General features: G+C 41.3%; 1 protein-coding gene across 2 annotated transcripts; it reads right to left on the bottom strand.

Annotated features, from left to right (window-relative positions):
* Window positions 1-2325: 2325 nt before the first annotated feature.
* LOC135624858 (protein NINJA homolog 1-like) lies at window positions 2326-5828 on the bottom strand. 2 transcript variants are annotated; one of them, XM_065128887.1, is made up of 4 exons: window positions 5562-5811; window positions 5229-5487; window positions 3278-4457; window positions 2326-3129 (listed from the first exon to the last, which is right to left on the bottom strand). In XM_065128887.1, exons 3-4 carry the CDS (start codon window positions 4347-4349, stop codon window positions 2642-2644), a joined length of 1560 nt encoding a protein of 519 aa, XP_064984959.1. In that variant the 5' UTR covers window positions 4350-4457; window positions 5229-5487; window positions 5562-5811; the 3' UTR covers window positions 2326-2641. The 2 variants fall into 2 exon arrangements, with proteins under 2 accessions (XP_064984959.1, XP_064984955.1); XM_065128883.1 differs by lacking the exon at window positions 5229-5487 and having other exon boundaries at window positions 5562-5828.
* Between the last annotated feature and the right edge of the window lie 12232 nt (window positions 5829-18060).

Below are 18060 nucleotides of genomic sequence, written 5' to 3'. Positions count from 1 at the left end.
TTTACCATGATGGAAAAAGGCCTTCCACTTCACCATACAAGTCCATTTATTCCCTTGTATACATACTGTACCTGACATGATATGCCCATGATTTTTTGCATTGTGTACGTATGTTGTTGATCATACCGAGAGGTCCTGGGGCATGTTAAAATTGGCAATATCTTCCTTCTTCTCAAATACTCCAATCATCTTAAACGATGAAATGGATCGGAGTAAAACTCACCCTCCTCAACCATCTAATCTATTCTGACATGACATAAGAACAACCATTTAAGTGTGAGCAGTGTGCATCCGGTTCAGGATGTAAGCAGCTGTCATGGCTGGTGGTACTGCAATTAAATTAATTCTCGGCTTCCCACATGGATGGACGGACTTCCTCTTGAGCTTAGCTTTGCACCCATTTACAACCCACCCACTGGAGATTGAACTTCAGCTGTGCAGGTCCATGCAACATATATATGTTCACCACCAAACAAATCCAAAGGAACCACCACATTCAGTAGCAGGTGTCATCATTCGATCTGGCTTCATACAGCTGGTGTTGTATCGACTCTTTCCTTTCCACCCTTTCTGATATCAAATGCATTTGCAGCAAGTTAAACTCTACTGCTGCCAGCTCACCTTGTTTTTTTGCATGTAGAAACTTTGTTACACTGTAGCTCCATAAATCATAATCATGCCTGCTTATGCTCCTCGAGTTATGCAGACATCCCATCCAACAGCGATGAAAAATTTTAGGGAAGATAAGCTTGAACTTGTTGCCGGAATCATTGCCAACATCCAAACCTTCTCTCCTCGATTTGAGGTACCTTTCTAGTATGAGATGGTCCACACATGACCTGTCTCCTTGATCGATTAAAAGCATAAATATGATGCCTAAACACAAAGCTCTGGGTTAGTTGTTTGGCAAATTGACATTATGAATCTTTCAGCAATTCATGTGCCTTTTGACTGAAAACACCTTGCAGCCAAGGAGATGTATTAAGCATTAGCACTCTGATGAGGAATGGTTATCTGATCATAAAGTCTAATACACAGACTATCTAGATTAAACTGTTGAGCAAAAGAGAACAAAAACAAAAAAAACAAAAGGAAAGAACTACTTTGAGCTGAGTATCTTGCATATGATAGTGTATCATGTTTGTTTCCTAATTCATAACAAAATCATTAATATGGAAATAAAAACTCGAAAATTTACTCTCTTGATTTCAGTAGCATGATTTTGTACCAAGATACAATGAGACAGCAAAACCAGATGTACAAGTATTCCACTATTCGGATGGAGAAGGAATGATTATCTGATCAGGAAGTCCAATACATGCTACCTGGGTTGAACTGTCGAGGAAAAGAGAACAAAAAACAGAAAAGACTACTAGTAGAGAATCTTGCATCTGATAGTATCATGTTGTTTTCTAATTCATCACGAAACCATCAAAATGGAAATAAGAACTCGATAATTTACTATTCTGTTTTCAGTATATAAAGTCTCATACTGAGATAAACAGTGAAGAAACACAAAACTAGGGAATAAGAAATTTCAATTCAAATAAAAGACACAGACTGTAAAACCTGAGAAAAATCAGGAGATGATTCTGAAGGAGTTTGCAAGCAAAAAATTTTTGGTCTTTCTGCGTCATACATTTCAATAATATCTCTACCTGCATTTGTCCGGTTGCCAACAAGATGGTTGAGAACAATACTTTAGTGTAAAAAACCCTGCTAATCAAGAGAAACTGCTGCTGCTATTCATATATAAAATCAGAAATTCCATAAATGCACAATTTGACCATCCACATCGTAGCAAATAAAATGATAATTTAAATAAATGAAAGCTGTTGATGCATAATTCAGCCATCTCTTTTATATATATGCACAATAAATTCATCTTTAGTATGATAATTTTGTACACTATGTAATGTATCATTTTACAAATAGGTCCCTTTCTTTCCTTCAATCTTTTATATGGAAAAAATGAACAAAATAAAACAACATATGTTCCAGAATTACATTATAGAGTGCAAAATTTTGGGTGTCAGTTATGTCATCGTTAGATTTCAACAGAATTTAATAACAAATGAGTGAACCTCGGCAATGAAATATAAAATGGCTGTAGTAAGTTGATAGCATGATCTCCGAACAAATAGACAATCAAAAGCTGTTAAAATGTTCCTCTACATTTATTAGAAAAGCAATTTGCAAGGAAAATTTTGACATAAGAGTCTAAAGGTTTACACAAGTAGAAATGATAATTAAGAAATGGAGCAACAGACTATAAAATAGATGTAGTTTGCTTATTAAACGTAAGTAAAATGAATGAAGAAAATATAAAAGACAATGGACAAGCAAACTTAATTGATAACCTCCCTCAAAGCACTTTGAAAGTTGAGGGGCGAATTTAAACAAGGAAAAATAAGATTCATACAACTGATAAGTTACAAAGTCTCTTCATAATGTTTAAAATCTGTATTGGAATAAAACATAAGGCTAATGGATGACAAGACCATTAAGTACAGAGTAAAGTAAGACAGCACTCAAGTAATACCACATTCAATCAGTCATGTGCCTGTTGCATGATCTGCTGCCATGCCATATTTGTTCTCAAAAGAGAACAACATAGCTTAACTTCATTAAGAGCTTAAAACTAGTTCTGCGCCGAACCTGATGGACTGCTAGTGAATGAAGCCAAGCTTGTATTGTTTTCTGGGTTGATAGGATCGGCACTTGCATGCTGAATGAACTCTTCTGGGGACATATGGGACCCATGGCATGCACAGACAATCCTAATTTGGTTTTCACTATACTTGTAGGTAACACCAGATATGGTCTTACCCTTAGGGCCTGGCCCAGTTGTCGAAACCCATGGGAGATCTGGAAACGAGCCACATCCTCCGAATTTCAAGTTTGATGCAACACCAGGCTTTATGGAAGATACATCATGAAGAAAGCCTTCAACAATAGGTGATTTAGCTATTTCCTTCTGCCTGAAAATAGAATTGATACCCTTGCCTTCCTCAGCATGAGAAGACGATGATGTTCCAGTTTCCATGACATGTTTACCATTCCCTTTCCCTACACCTGCTAACTTCTTTTCATATCCCAAATTTGTTGATGAATGAATCTGAATGGGAACTGCATAAACATGATACAGAAAATCAAGCATATGGATAATTTTGGTGATAATAAGTTAAGGATAAGGCTAAATTTCTAATTATGATAGGTTGTCTCATGTAATACATCACTATCAGAAGCATGGAGGTGTCTAAGAAGAGAGATTGACCATTTGATCTCTTTGCCTCAACTTCAACAAGCTGCGAGTTTGATGTTCCAACAGTTGATGAAGAGACTACCTGAGGCTGAGAACCAAATGCCCATGAAGAGTTTGTCTCTAGTGTTGGAAGCTGGACCGCTGAGTACCCAAAAACAAGCTGCTGGCCATCAGTGTTTGTTCCCTGAACCATAGTATGGTCATTGTTTGTTGGAAGCGTGGCTTGCACAACACATGGTGAAGGATAGCTTGCTGCAATAGATGCAACAGCAGTAGTTGGTTTAGCAGGTACTGAATACGGCACCATCGAGACAGCAATTGGTTTAAGAGAAGACGGAGTTCCATATGTTACTTTTGGAAGTTCAACATCGGATATATTTCCAGAATAATTTTGTTGTATCTGCCCTTGGAAACCAATCCTGGACGGATCGCTTAAAGCAGGCTTAGCAGTACCTTTAAGAAGATCAGGGCGCTTAGCAATGTCTACATGCTGTGAAACTAACCAAGAGCTTGAAACTTCTGTCTCGGATTCTGCAACATCCTCGTTTTCACCGGTTGAAGCATTGTCTACAGCAATTGAGCGATGTGAATGTTTTGGCACAGTGACATCATCAGGGCCCTTACCTACCACATCAGCATGGCCGGCTACCTTCTCATGCTTCTTTTGAAAATTTGTCTCCTCAGAGTGTAATCTTCGTTTCTTCATACCTGAATTCTCTTCCTCGGTCTCATTACTTCTGTTATTTGTAATCTGAATTTCTTTATTTCTGGTAAACTGTGATTGGCTACTCTGTGCAATTTCATAACCATCCGCAGTTGGAGCACTGCACTTGCCAATATCCTTCCAGAAGTTCTCTTGCGGTGGAGAAACTGCTTGTTTCCCGCTTTGGTCTTGGTTTCCACCATTATTCTGGAAGAAGTTCTTGAATGGAACATCTGAAATGGTCACAGATCTGCCCATTGATTGACTAATACTTCCTTCCTCCACCATAGAGTCCGAAGGTATACTTCTGCTTTTAGATTTTCCTGAAGATCCTCCAAAGGAAAGGCCCAAACTAAGCTCCAGCTCATTCTCATCCTCCATTTTCTCAATATAGTCAGCAAGTAATTTTCTCTATACTGTCCAAAACAGACAGGACCAACTACATTTGTTTGTCTTCAAATTTATACACATATCCAAATATTGACATATCTGCAAAAAGACACAAATGATTTCATAAGGAAACAAAACTGAGGTGAAATACCCATATAACAACAATCGCGAATGGGCTGACACTCAAAAAGAAATGTATGGAACATATCGGTAGGTCTCCAAGGACTTTGTCAATCTAAAACCCAATGAACGGTAAGGTGTAGAGTTGTGCAACAAGAAGGAGGAATTCACCAATTAGTTCTATGGTTGAAGATGATAAGAAGATAAAATTAGAGAACAATGGTCATGACATATATGAAACTCTATCCATGTACCAGAAATTAAAAGCTTGCATATTGGGATGAAAACCATTCCAAGACATAATAAGTTGAGGATAGCAGAATAGCATCAACAATGTTTAATCTTCAAAATGTAAGATTTGATGGACCACCAAGATCAAAAGTATGCAACTTTAAATGATTACTATTAGAAGAAGAACAGAAAAAAAGTGCAAAAATTCCCTCAAAGATGTAAGAGATGCCAGTAAAATACACCTAATAGTTTTCTTTTACAATTTAAAGATAATTAAACGCATACACAAGCCGATAAATATAATATCCGAGTCCCAAGAAAATATTAGGATGGGTAAAAAGGCAGGATTTTGAGAGGATAATATACACATAAGAAAAGGATACCTGGAAAGTACTTTTAGACTAGCAAGCCCTCAAAAATCAATCAAAGCCATGTAGCGATCAAAGGAACAACCAGTTGAGATACTCTTTAAACAAGAAAGAACAGAACAGAACAGAACATAACAGAACCCCATCTCACCACTAAGGGTCGGCTTTATTTGCAGAGGAATCCCTCCCAACCCGAATCAAGAAATTCAACTCCAGATGCCCTTCCCCCGCTGCCTAATTCTTTCCCGATCCCGAATTGCCCAGAAAAATCGACCCAGACTCCGTAGCGCTAGCTCCCAAGGACGGCCTAAAGAACCCTAAACGCGAATCTCTACGGTCTCGATCGGAGCTCAACGCGCACGAGATCGCAAAAGGAAAGGAAACGGGAGGAATCTGAAACAAATTAATGCCTAAAGAGGGAAAAGAGATCACGACTCATCCATTCAACCACGAAAGAGAAACCAGTTACTACGCCGCCGCTTACCTTGCGGAGTCAAAAAGGAGATTACGAAGCTACCATGGGCGGTGCGTGACGCTCCCGGTGGTGTAGTGTTGACGAGGTCGTCGGCGGAGGAAGAGGATCTTAAGAGTCACCCAATCATCTCCCTGCACGCATCACACAGCGTGATGGACGTATGACACGCGATTTCACCCCCTCCTCTCCACAAGAAAAATGCTGCCTAAAGCTAGCCGAGTTGTGGCCTCTCTCTGATCTGAGAAGCCATACGTCCGCAAGGGTGGCCTCCACCTTCTGTGGGTGGTAATCGGACCCCTCGGACGTGTCTCGGGTTATTTCGCGCAGGTCGAGTCCCGTCGGCCCACGACGTGTTTCAGCGGTGATTCTGCGAAAGAGGAGCGCGTCCTCAAGTCGCAAAACGGCCGGTTCGATTGAACCGCATGATGAATCCGACGCCTGAGGTCTGATGGGACAAATTTCCCATTGTGCGGTGGGTCCCACCACAAGCCTAGCGTCGGAGTGGTGGTGCTTTGTGTTGCATTGACGACATATTTGATGCTTTAAGCATGATTCATAAATAATTATTTGAAATATATTTGGGTGATTTTTCTAAAAATATATACTAATATTTTAAATCTCTTTGAATGAGTACCTTTTTTATTTTTTTTCCAAACAATATCCTAATAATTTTTGAAATACCCAAAATACTTCTTTTAAAAAAAATTATTTATTTTTTACCAATTTTAAAGCGTTACAATATTCTTATTTGACTCTTTTTTTTCAATAACATATGCAGTATTTTTTTTAAGAATCCATTTGAATTATTTATAATACCTGTGAGTACGTTTTAATTGTGGTAGTCAAATATAGTAACAACCAAAAAACAATTTTAACGAATTATTTAGATATTTCTTAAAATAAGGATATTATTTTTGAAAAAAAAAATAAAATGAGAGGCACTGATTGAAAAATTTTAAATACGAGTATTTTTAGACAAATCGCTCAATATCTTTCATATATTTCATATAATTATTTCTTGTAATTGACAGCCAAGAAGGTGAGGTAAAAAACGAGTAAAGCAAACTAAACCAGCAAAGGGTAAAAAGAAAGGCTTCCAGACAAAGCGATACGGTAATATGATAAGATAAACTAGCGCGGAAAAGATATGAATGGGATGGAACTACATGGTGATGCTTTCTTCTGCTACTTTAATGACTGATCGTGATAAGTTTGACCTACCAAGGCATGATTTCCACGTGGAGAGCACACTGAGAGAGCATCAGATCCCCTGGTAAAAATGACACAGCAGAAGCAGCAGGTAGGACAGAGAGCAAGTTGCCGTCGTAGCACCCAAAAAGCCATGCGAGAGGACACATTTCCTTCTCTCACGCAGTACCTTGATCTTGCGTCCAAGGAAGATCCAAAGACAGCGTCAATTCGAAATGCGAGAAGGCTATTAATGGAGGCCTCCAACTCAACGTGTTATCTCTGTATTCAAGTTGTTCTCTCCCTATTTATATAAGTTAAAAGAAAAGATTTTTCTCAGAGTAAAGAGATTTCTTCGTACAGTTAGAGAAATCTTATTTGTTATCATGCCTTCGTAAGATGGTGCTCCAATCAAGGATACCAATTTTAGATCGATACAATGCAAATAGTTTACGAGCGAAAGGCTTCGTGAGTGAGTCAATTAATTGATCAGCCGTATGTATATGAGAAACATGAAATTGACGATAGATAACTTGATCTCGCATAAAGTGAAAGTCGACAGCAATATGCTTCATGCGAGAGTGGAACACCGAATTAGCGCACAGATAGGTAATTCCGACATTATCACAATATATTGAAGGAGAGGAACTAATGTTGAGTTCCTTAAGCATATTTGTGACACAATTGAGTTATACAGTGGCAGTGGTGATGGCACGATATTCAGCTTCAATTGTAAACCGTGCAATTGTCTTTTGCTTCTTAGAACTCCAATCGATTGGACTAGCGCCAAGAAAAATAATATACCCCGATGTGGATATTCGATCATCAAAGTTGTTTGCCCAATCGACATCAGCAAAGGCATGAAGATGAAATAGAGAGTGTTTATGAAGAAAGAGACCATGATTGAGGGTCCCCTTAAGATATCATAAGATTCGTTTGACCGCAGACCAGTGCATAGTAGACGGCCTTTGTATAAATTGTGATAATTTATTGACTGCAAATGAGATGTCTGGACGGGTGAGAGCTAAGTACTGTAAGGAGCCAATGATTTATCGGTATTGAGTAGGCTCCGCAATAGGACTTCCATTAAATAATTTGAGAGACCCACTAGTAGAGAGAGGAGTTGTAACTGCATTTATGTCATGCATGTTTATTTTTTATAATAAATCTTGAATATATTTTCTTTGTGAGAGAAAGAGACCGGAGGAAGTGAATGTAGCTTCTACGCCCAAAAAGTAGTTCAAAGGTCCTAGATATTTAAGCGAGAATCGGTCTACCAACTGTTTAATAAATGCTTGGATTGCTACGGGATTATTGCCTGTGACAATGATGTCATCCACATATACCAGAATATATATTGTGTCCCCACGATGTTATCGTAGAAATAACGAGGTATCAGATTTGGAATTGAGAAAGCCAACTGAAGTCAGAAAAGAGTCAAGTTCTGTGTACCAAGCTCTTGGAGCCTAACGAAGTCCATAAATAGCTTTTCGTAGTTTGCAAACATGCCTTGGGTATTGAGGATGAGTGAAACCAGGAGGTTATTATATAAAAATAACTTCAGTTAGAGTCCCCTGTAAAAAGGTATTATTAACATCTAATTATCATAATTGCCAACCCTTAGTGGTGGCCAAACTCAGGATAAATCGAATTATAGTCGGCTTGACAATGGGACTAAATGTCTCAGTGAAATTAACTCCAGGTCTTTGATGAAACCCTTTGGCGATGAGGCGTGCCTTATATCGGGCAATAAAGCCATTTGGGTTCCGCTTAATTCGAAAGTCCCACTTACACTCGATGATTTTTGTATATGATGAGAGGGTACTAGATCCCATGTTGAGTTATGGAGGAGGGCATTATATTCCTCACATATGGCGGTACGCCGATACGAAGATTTTTGGGCTCGAGTGAAGGTGGTGAGTTCAACGGTGGTGGATGAGGAATCCATGATAACATAGAGGTCAAGGACTTGACATGGTTTGAAAATACCACTCTTAGACCGTGTGGTCATAGGATAGTTGGAGACTACGAGATCGTGAGGTTGTATTGTTGGAATAAGTGGTTGAGAGTCATTGACACGGGCTAGGTCAGGTGGAGGTACGTCAGTGTCACTTGACCGAGAAGGAGGTAAAGATAACGGTTGTGTTTCTGAACTAATTACCCCAATATATGAAGAAGAAAGAAGTGGAGTAGGAATGGAGTAGGAATAGAGGGAATGGGTAATTGTTGAACTTTAGGAGTGATATAGTGTGGATCATGAGGGGAGGAACTAGACGATGTTATGGGAGGCTCGTCCGGTTGGATCGGAGGTATACGCCAATGAGGAATGGTTAATGAAGTGGTCCACATGGTAGGATTGATATGAGTTTGGAAAGAAAAGATAAACTCAACGTGACATGATGTAAAGACTTTGTGAGTGTGGAGATTATATTAATGGAAAGCATTATGTTCAAGAGAGTAACCTATAAAAACATAAGGATTAGATCGTGATGTTAACTTATGAGAGGCATAGGGACGTAACCATGGATAACATAGACAATCGAATACTCTGAGTTTATGAAGGTTTAGGGTTTTGTGAAATAGTGTCAAATGGGGGACTGGTATTGTAGGACTGACGTATGCATTCTATTAATAAGGTAGATGATAGTTTGAAATGTTGTTGTCCAAAAGTTTGAAGGCATGAAGGCCTAATGGAAAAGTGTGAAGCCAGTTTCTACTATATGTTGATGTTTGCGTTTGACGGAGCCAACAAGTTGAAGAGTATACAGGAGTGACTTGAGGTGTTGGATACCACAAGCTGAGAGATAGGATGCCAGGGCTTGATATTCACCACCACCATCAAAGTAAACCGTTTTGATTATAGACTGAAAGTGGTTTTCGACCAACTTTCGAAAAGTGAGAAAGATGGTCGAAATGTCAAATTTATGGTGAAGATGATAGAACCATGTGTACTTAGTGAAATGATATACAAAAATGATATAAAATCTGAATTTATCAAAAGACAAGATTGGGGCAGGGCCCCAAACGTATGTATAAATAATTTCAAATTATTTAGATGAGGAAATGGAAGATGAGCCAAATGGTTGTTGATGACTTTTATTACTAAGGCATGCATCACAATACATTATAGAACTATGCGATTTAAAAATAGGAAGAGAGTAACGAAAAAATAATTTCTGCTGAATAAAAGGGATGACCAAGACGACGATGCCACATATCAACTAGGGTTGTAACGAAAGAATGAACAGTAGGCTGGCTTATTTGTGGAGCTGATGGCCATTCATAAATATTGCCTCTATTCGGGCCCTGGACCAAAGATGCCTCCATGCTCAAGTCTTTAACAAGAAAGGAATCAAGAAAGAATTCAATTGAAGTATTGTTATATTTGCAAAATTAAGAAACAGAAATGAGGTTGCGTTTAATATGAGGAGCACATAAAACATCATCGAGTGTAAATATGGTAGTATCAGAAGTAAGCGTTGTGGAACCAGTATGAGTTATAGGAAGTCATTTACCGTCACCAATGATGATATATTTAAGAAGTCCTTCATCGCCGCCATAGGTGTAGTAACGAGACAAATTCTGAAGATCAGCAGTAATGTGATGGGAGGCGCCAGAGTCGACAATCTAGTTGGGCTGGCTAGTCGTCAGAGTAGTTAGAAGATTTGTCACAGAGCAAGGAGGTGAGGTCGAGACTGACAAACTTTAACGGAGTGTCTGATTTTATCACACAGCTAGCAGACGACCCTGCCAAGATGGATGATTATTGGAGTTGCCACTTTGCGAGAAGTTATGATTAGGATGATAAGGGGGGTTTCGCATGGAATCCATAGAATCAAGATGTGTATTGGTCAAACCTTTGGAGATGTTCGAAGGGTACGTAGTGCTCTTCCTCTTAGACTTGTGACTGACTTGAGCTGTGATAGTCGGTTTGAGCAGTTTATCCTCACGCTTCAAATACGTCTCATAATCAGTCAACTTATCATAGATTTCTTTAAATGATACTAGCGTGTTGCGTGCCCAAATTATAGCTGTCAACTCCTTGTAATCGTCTCCGAGACCATTAAGGGTATGGATGATGATCTCATCATCATATAGGGAATAACCTATCAAAGCTAAATCATCAATGATAACTTTGATATTTTGTAGATAATCAGTGATAGTACGTCCCTCTTATTTTATCACCATTAGCTTGGACAGAAGACTGAGCTTGCAAGTAAGCGAATGATTTGCCAAGGTAGTTTACAGCTTAGACCATGCTTCGACAGTAGTCCCACATGAGGATATCAATGGAGCGACGGATCCAGCAACTGAGGCTTGAATAGCTTGGAGGATAGATCTTGACGCAGCCACAATTTGTTAGTCAGATTTGGTACTGAACTGGGTTCTCTAAAGCTGTTGATCACGGTTGGCGAATAACTGAAGGAGCCATCAATATAGTCGAGCAAGTCATATCCAAATAAGAGATTAGAAAATTGAGCCCGTCATGATGCATAGTTGCCGCCCTGATGGAGATAAGCGTAACAGCATTGATGGAGATAAGCCCTATAGGAGAAGTACTATGAGTCCCTGCAGAAATAGTAACTGGAATATTATAAGAAGATAAGGAAGACATCCCAGACATTTTTTTTTTGTTTTTTTTTTACTGTTATCTTTTTATGTTTTTGAAAGAGTGATCTTTACAGAAAAGGAGGGAGGGAGGAAGCTTGAGGGATCTCTTGCTTGTGGGAAGAGCAAGAGCAGATTGCTGTTGCTTGTCACGGACTTAGCTGGTTTTGCCTAAGTCGTGCGGCACCCTTGCGTGTCCGTCCGCAAAGGTCAGCCTTCCCGAAGCCTCCCATGTCCATTAGGACCCACAAAAGAGAGAACGAGTTAGAGAAAATGTCTCATTCGGGATCCACAAGTAAACATTTCCGAAAACACTTCATAGACAATGTAAATTACAAACAGACTTTACCAGCTCTGAACAGTTGCACAACAAAGGGTAAAAATGGTCCATTATAGACCGAACTAAATTGTGACTAATAAGCTTTCGGCTGTCCCTCTACATGCTAGTCAAAGTATGAACATACCAAAAGACACGGACATACATAAGCATTACATTAAATATCTTGTTTAGAATTTTGTCCGTGACATTCTCCCCCACTTATTCCTTCTACGTCCTCGTTGAAGCCTTTGTCAACACTGCAACTCTTCGCCTTTGCTGAGTCTTCAATCTTCTGCTCCAGCTACAATGCGCCTCTTGGCTCCAGCTGCTCTCCGCTGCTATTTTTTAGTAGTCAAACCTTTGATCCGCCATGCTGCTTTAACTTACCAATGACTCTGACTATGGTGTGGGGTTGGTTGAGTTGTGTTGATCCTTGTTGATTCCTACGGATCCCCCAGATGAAGGAAAAGTCTATCCTTACTACGCCAGTCTCTCAAATGCCTCATGCTGCTTGAACTGGGTGGATGCTTGTTGGAGCTTTAACGAGCATCGTCTCGCAAACTTCTGAAGTTTTGGGTCCTTCACAAAATTTGCTCATTGACTCTTATTTCACTTAGTTGTCACATCCAAGTAGGTTCGCATCACTTCCGCTTTCGATTGGAATTTTGTTGGGAAATGAAGTGGACAATCTACTCTCAGTAGCATTGATCACCGTTGGTGAGGATTTGACAACTATTGTCTTCCATTATCTTCAAAGGGTCTTTGAACTTATGCAGAGCTCCTCTACTGGATAGATAAAAGAATTGGGGTACTCGGTTTCGCCCATTCTTTTAAGGGTTGAGAAGGCAAAGGTTACTTGACTTCGCCCACCTCCTCCAGGTTGTACTCCATGCATCAAGCTGGTTACTAGCCTTCGCCTGCTCTTTGCTCACACTTCTAAAGCACTTGAAATGTTTGCACTCCTTGCGTTGAGTTAGTTACTGTGATTCACCTTCTCAATACCATCGAACTTCTGGAATACAGGAAGTTTTCACCCCAACTTGGAGTAATTCTCTCATAGGTTTGGTCGCCTCTGGGATTGTACCGTCTTCTCCATCAACCCTGTCGCCTACTCCACTGAGTAGCAAAGGTACAGCACCGCGTACTGCCTACTTCGTTCCTTGGCTATGCACTCTTACATGACCCGAAGTCCTTCACTTTCGGTTATCTTGATGAGAAGCTCATTGACACCGGTCTTACAAAGTTCCTCGGCCTCTGCCCTTCCGCCTTGTCTCGGTACCTGGAGATTGCCTCTGTATGCTCAACCTCCTCGGCCCCTTTCACGACCAAGCGCTCTCCCTCTATGAGAGCAAGGGATCAATGACTTTCACAGAAGTCCTACCTCTGCGGTACCATGGCGCTGCCATGCCCATGGCCCTACTATCCGTCGCCTCGCATCTGCATCTCTTTTCTTCACGATCAATGATATGTCTCCGTGGCACTCCTCTGAGTCCACCTCCATTCTAACTGATGTTTGATTTTGGGTAGCTAAGTCCCTCTGGACTCGTCGTCGCTTTCTCGCCCCTTTCGACCCCCTGCTTCAACACCTCTGTGTTCTCCAAGCAGTCCGTTTGGTCGATGGAAAGACAGGCTGCAACTCTCATACATGGCCTCTGCCATCACGTTGTAGGGTTTGCACCGATTCTGTTCTCCTTAGCTTCCTTGGTAGCAACGTTCGCTTACTCGACGTTGTCCTCTAACTTGTCGGGCTCCCTTAAGCGAATATGAGCTCTGGAGCAGTCCAATTCTCCAGCTGCTTCGATCATACCTCTGCATGATCAAGTCCCTCCCATGGGGCTCACTGGTACTTGCATTCGAACTTTTCCCTTAGTGGAACACAGCCCCCATATGCTGATGACCAAGGTTTTCATCCGATGCAACATTCAATGCACGCACGAAAGACCCGCCTCTGCGGTACCATGGCCTTCACTCCTTGAATCCATAGCCCTTCTTGCCATCGTGTTGTTCACCGAAGTGGAGCTTCCAGTAGCTCCCGATCATACCTCCATATGATCTAGTCCCTCACGGGACTAGGTTATGTGTATCGCATTGCCACGAACTGTTCCACCACGATCCGCTGCACCATGTCACCTCCTGGTGACATTTCTATTGCATTCTGAACCTTGTGTGCTGAACTCGAATTGTAAACCCTTCATGTGTGGCCTCTGCCAATACATCGTAGGGTCTCTTCCACCTTCGATTTTGTTCGCTCCTTTGGCAATCGACCTTCATCCACCCACTCTTGGGTCATACCTAGATGAAGCACCGCTCTAGGACAGTCCGTCGCCTAGTAGTTCCCGAAGTCCCCTTACTTCACTGTAATTAGTTCCCCATTATCTGGATCCTGGGCCTCTACCCCTACTAGCACAATCTCCGCTGCGCACTGCTTCCTGCCCAGCAACTTAATTTGCAACACTACGGCATATTCTTTAAGAGTACTCGCCTCTGCGTCCTTTTGCCCCGTGTTAAGGCCTTCTGAACCCAACTTTGCCTCCGCAAATTGAGTCGTCTTAGTTCCTCCATCAAATGCTTTTCCGAGATAAGGTGCATGTGCCCAGAAGCTCCCTTCGTCTTTGGCACCATGCAAGATGAGTCCTACTCCGTTAGAATGAAGGACCCATGGAACAACATGATCCTACTCTTGCCTCTGCAAGAGTTCATGTCCTTGACCTCTGTCTACGGAAAGCACAGTGCCTCTGCTCCATGTTCCAACTTCTATGCTGGCTCCCTTCATGTGGCTTGGGTACTTCGCCAAGTTACACCCAAGTTGCTCCGCTCCTCGTTTTTGTATTGAGTCAATGGTGGCCCTCGCGCCCACCATTCCACGGGTCAGCCCTCCCTTGAGTCCGATCTCTACATTGACTCCAAGTGTGCCTTCATTTAAGTTGCTTTGGGTCACTCCCCCACTTGATCTCGCAATGCATCTACCAATGCATTCTCTTAAGCGAGATCATGCAACGACTCCTCGCCGCTTGCTCAGTCCATTGAGCTTCATGGAGTTGTTGTTTGTTGAGGTACTCCTCAACTTGTGAGGTCCGTCCCACATGATTCTCCCTCTGGAGAGCCGAGACTTATCTCTCCTGGATAACTGTCCCATTGGAGCAACATCTCTCTTCGTTTCGGAGACCACCATCCCCTTGGACTACTCCGATCTACTGAACAAACTGTGCATTGTTCTGCCTCCTGCAAACGCACTTGCTAGATTGCGATTCCACGTCAATATAGCCCCCGCTGCACCACTCAAGACCTAGCAACATGCTGAACTCGTTGCATACTTCAGCCTCCTATGGACGTATCCTTCACATGCCAAAGAGAAAGTTTCAATGCTCCATGGCGTCGAGTTTCGGTCGCCTTGGGATGGCCACGAACATTCCATCGTCCGCATACAAGCCCATGCATGAGTACCAAATTCTTCGAGTTAGCAATTCCCCTCACCTCTGTGAGCTTTGCATAACTAGTTTGGTCGTTGAGCAACTCATTCTACCTTGCATGGTCTCATCCTTTACCAAGCGTCTCGCTTGTCTTGAGCACCATCAAGTATAGTTGTTAACATTGAGCCGTAGCTCAAACTCAACCATCCCAACCTTTGTGCGCTCTATATTCTTCTAAGCTTGCCTGTTCTCGTGGTGCCTCTTACGCGAAGGGTTGGCCATTCCTCTGAATGCCAATGTCAGATGCTCGCTCCTCCGAGCGACTCCTTTTCCCTACATCTCCATGCTCGTTTTCCTCTAAACGGTCGCGCGTGTGCTGACTGCCCTCAACGCAGCCCCACTAGGTCCCCCACGTTTGCATGCTAAGTGTTTCTATGAGTGCTTGACCCACTCTGATACCATCTGTCACGGACTTAGCTGGTTTTGCCTAAGTCGTGCGGCACCCTTGCGTGTCCGTCCGCAAAGGTAAGCCTCCCCGAAGCCTCTCATGTCCCTTAGGACCCACAAAAGAGAGAACGGGTTAGAGAAAATGCCTCATTCGGGATCCACAAGTAAACATTTCCGAAAACACTTTATAGATAATGCAAATTATAAACAGACTTTACAAGCTCTGAATAGTTGCACAACAAAGGGTAAAAATGATCCATTACATACCGAACTAAAATGGGACTAATAAACCTTCAGTTGTCCCTCTACATGCTAGTTAAAGTATGAACATACCAAAAGACACGGACATACATAAGCATTACATCAAATATCTTGTTTAGAATTTTGTCCGTGACATGCTGGTGGCTACTATTACTGCTGCGGCTGTTGGTGAACGCTGCTACTGCTGCGACTGCTGCTGCTACTGCAGTTGCTACTAGTGGCTGCGGCTACTACTGAGGAAGAGGCTGCAGCGATACTCGAGGAAGCTACAGTGATGCTGGAGGAGGAAGCTTCAGTGATGCTAGAGGAGGAGAAATCTACAGTGATTAGGTAAAGAAATCTGTAGTAATTAGGGGGAGAAATCTACAGTGATTAGGGGGAGAAATCTACAATGATTAGGGGGAGAAATTTGCAGTCGACGAAGAGGGTGATGTTGTCGGAGAGAGATGCCACGAGAGCAACAGCACCTGAGAGAGAGAGTGAGCCATCTGGTGTGTTAAATTAGCTTTCTTTCTTTTCTCTAGGTAGTGGTAGCAGAAAGAAGAAAAGAGGGGGAGGACGCAGGCAGAGTGAGAGACAAGGAGAAGGGACGAAGCGATGGATGGAAGTTTCCCTTCCTCTTCCTCGCTCTTCTTGATCTCCTCGCTCTGGATGGGGCCTTCCTCTTCCACGTTTGCGCCGGTAGAGACCGGCCGAGCAGAGATGGGACTAGCGAATGGGGAAGCGGGTCCAACGAGGAAGCTAGTCCAACAAGAAAGCTAGTTCACACTTCGTTAGTGCATTTCTATTGGAGGTACCAACAACGATGTCGTGGACGTAGTTTGCGTTAATGTAGTCGATGATGCCTTAGAGGTATCACTGTCTTCCAGAACTATCTCCGCATCTACTCCCGAGGACTATCAACAAAGATCACACTGCTTTGATTCCATATTGAAAAAGGATAGAAGATACATATTATGAAAAAAAGTTATGTATTGAGGGAGGATTTCCCTCAACGGAGTAGAGAGATTTCCTCGTACAATTAGGAAAATCTTATCTGCTATCAGCTTAGATATTACGTCTTATAATTAAAGGGGAAGATCGATGGATGTTGAATAGAAACTCATTTTTGTTCTTCCATAGCATCCAAAAGGATGTAGGATTAGATTTGAGAGAGGGGAGGGCAATTTGACCATTGTTCGAAATCAAGTGAACCGTAAAAGCTCCAAAGATTAATATACCAAGTAGAAAAATGTTGTCCGATAAAGTTGGTAGGCATTGGTGATATGGCCGTCTTCAAGTTGGATGAGAAGGATTCACAAAGTTCAGTTGTTTTCTAATACGAGCAGAATTGTGAAAATATCTCATGTTTTTATCACCTTGCTCAAGCCAATTAGATCAAGTCCACCATTTTCGGTGAATCTGACAGTTAAAGGTAGCAACTTGATTGCAAAGGGATCTGAGATTAAGTAAGTGAATCATCAAGGTTCTCCTTTAAGTTCAAGAGCTGCTACATCGTCGTTAGTGGTGGTCTGAAGATTATATTCAATACTATCGATTTGTTATCTGCTCCATTTACGGAGATCATGTTAAAGTTAAGTAAGTTTTCAACAAAGAGTTGGAATGATTGGGATATTTATTTGAGGAATTATTGATTACATGAAAGATGTCAGGGATACTGAAGCCAATATAGTTTAAATTTAAACATTCGAGATTTGTTGAATCTGGATCTAAAGGAATGACCAAAAGATATTAATAAAGAAGAATGGTACGAAGCAATGCGAGGAAGATGTCAGATAGTAATATCTTCAGAAAGAAAGCTAGAAATCATTTATTACACTAATCAAGACCTAACCAAGACGTGCAGAAATTCGAGAATCACCAAACCGATTATTACACAATGCGAATATAGAGCCAAAAAAATTCTAATTCCAATAAGACAAAGCACAAGAAAGAAATATCGAGTAATAAAGTGAAGGGCTTAAGAAGATATACTCACAAAAATTATTTTTTTATGAGATGTACTCTCCAAGCCACCAAGATCCCTCTCGATCTACCTTGGGCAAGAAAGGAATCACCTTCCCAAAACGTTTGATTCGTTCTATGCCAGCATCCTCCTGCATATGGGTTTCCAACAGAGCAAAATTGTGGATCGAATGAAAATGGATTAGATAATTGATTTGTTCACAACTGGATTTTTTTTTTTTTTTTTTTTTTGTTAGCACCTCTATAGTTCCATACTACAATATTCAGCATGATATAAATTTTGAGAAAAATTGATAAACAAATAGGAATT

The sequence above is a fragment of the Musa acuminata genome, chromosome BXJ1-3 (genome assembly GCF_036884655.1).
Source record: "Musa acuminata AAA Group cultivar baxijiao chromosome BXJ1-3, Cavendish_Baxijiao_AAA, whole genome shotgun sequence".
Classification (NCBI taxonomy): Eukaryota; Viridiplantae; Streptophyta; class Magnoliopsida; order Zingiberales; family Musaceae; genus Musa; species Musa acuminata.
This window is presented reverse-complemented; position numbering and strand designations above follow the sequence as displayed.

Coding starts and splice junctions, on each gene's coding strand:
- LOC135624858 (XM_065128883.1), bottom strand. CDS start 4,349: ATGGAGGATGAGAATGAGCTGGAGCTTAGTTTGGGCCTTTCCTTTGGA. Junction 3,130..3,277: donor TGAGGCAAAGAGATCAAATG/GTCAATCTCTCT, acceptor ATGTTTATGCAG/TTCCCATTCAGATTCATTCA.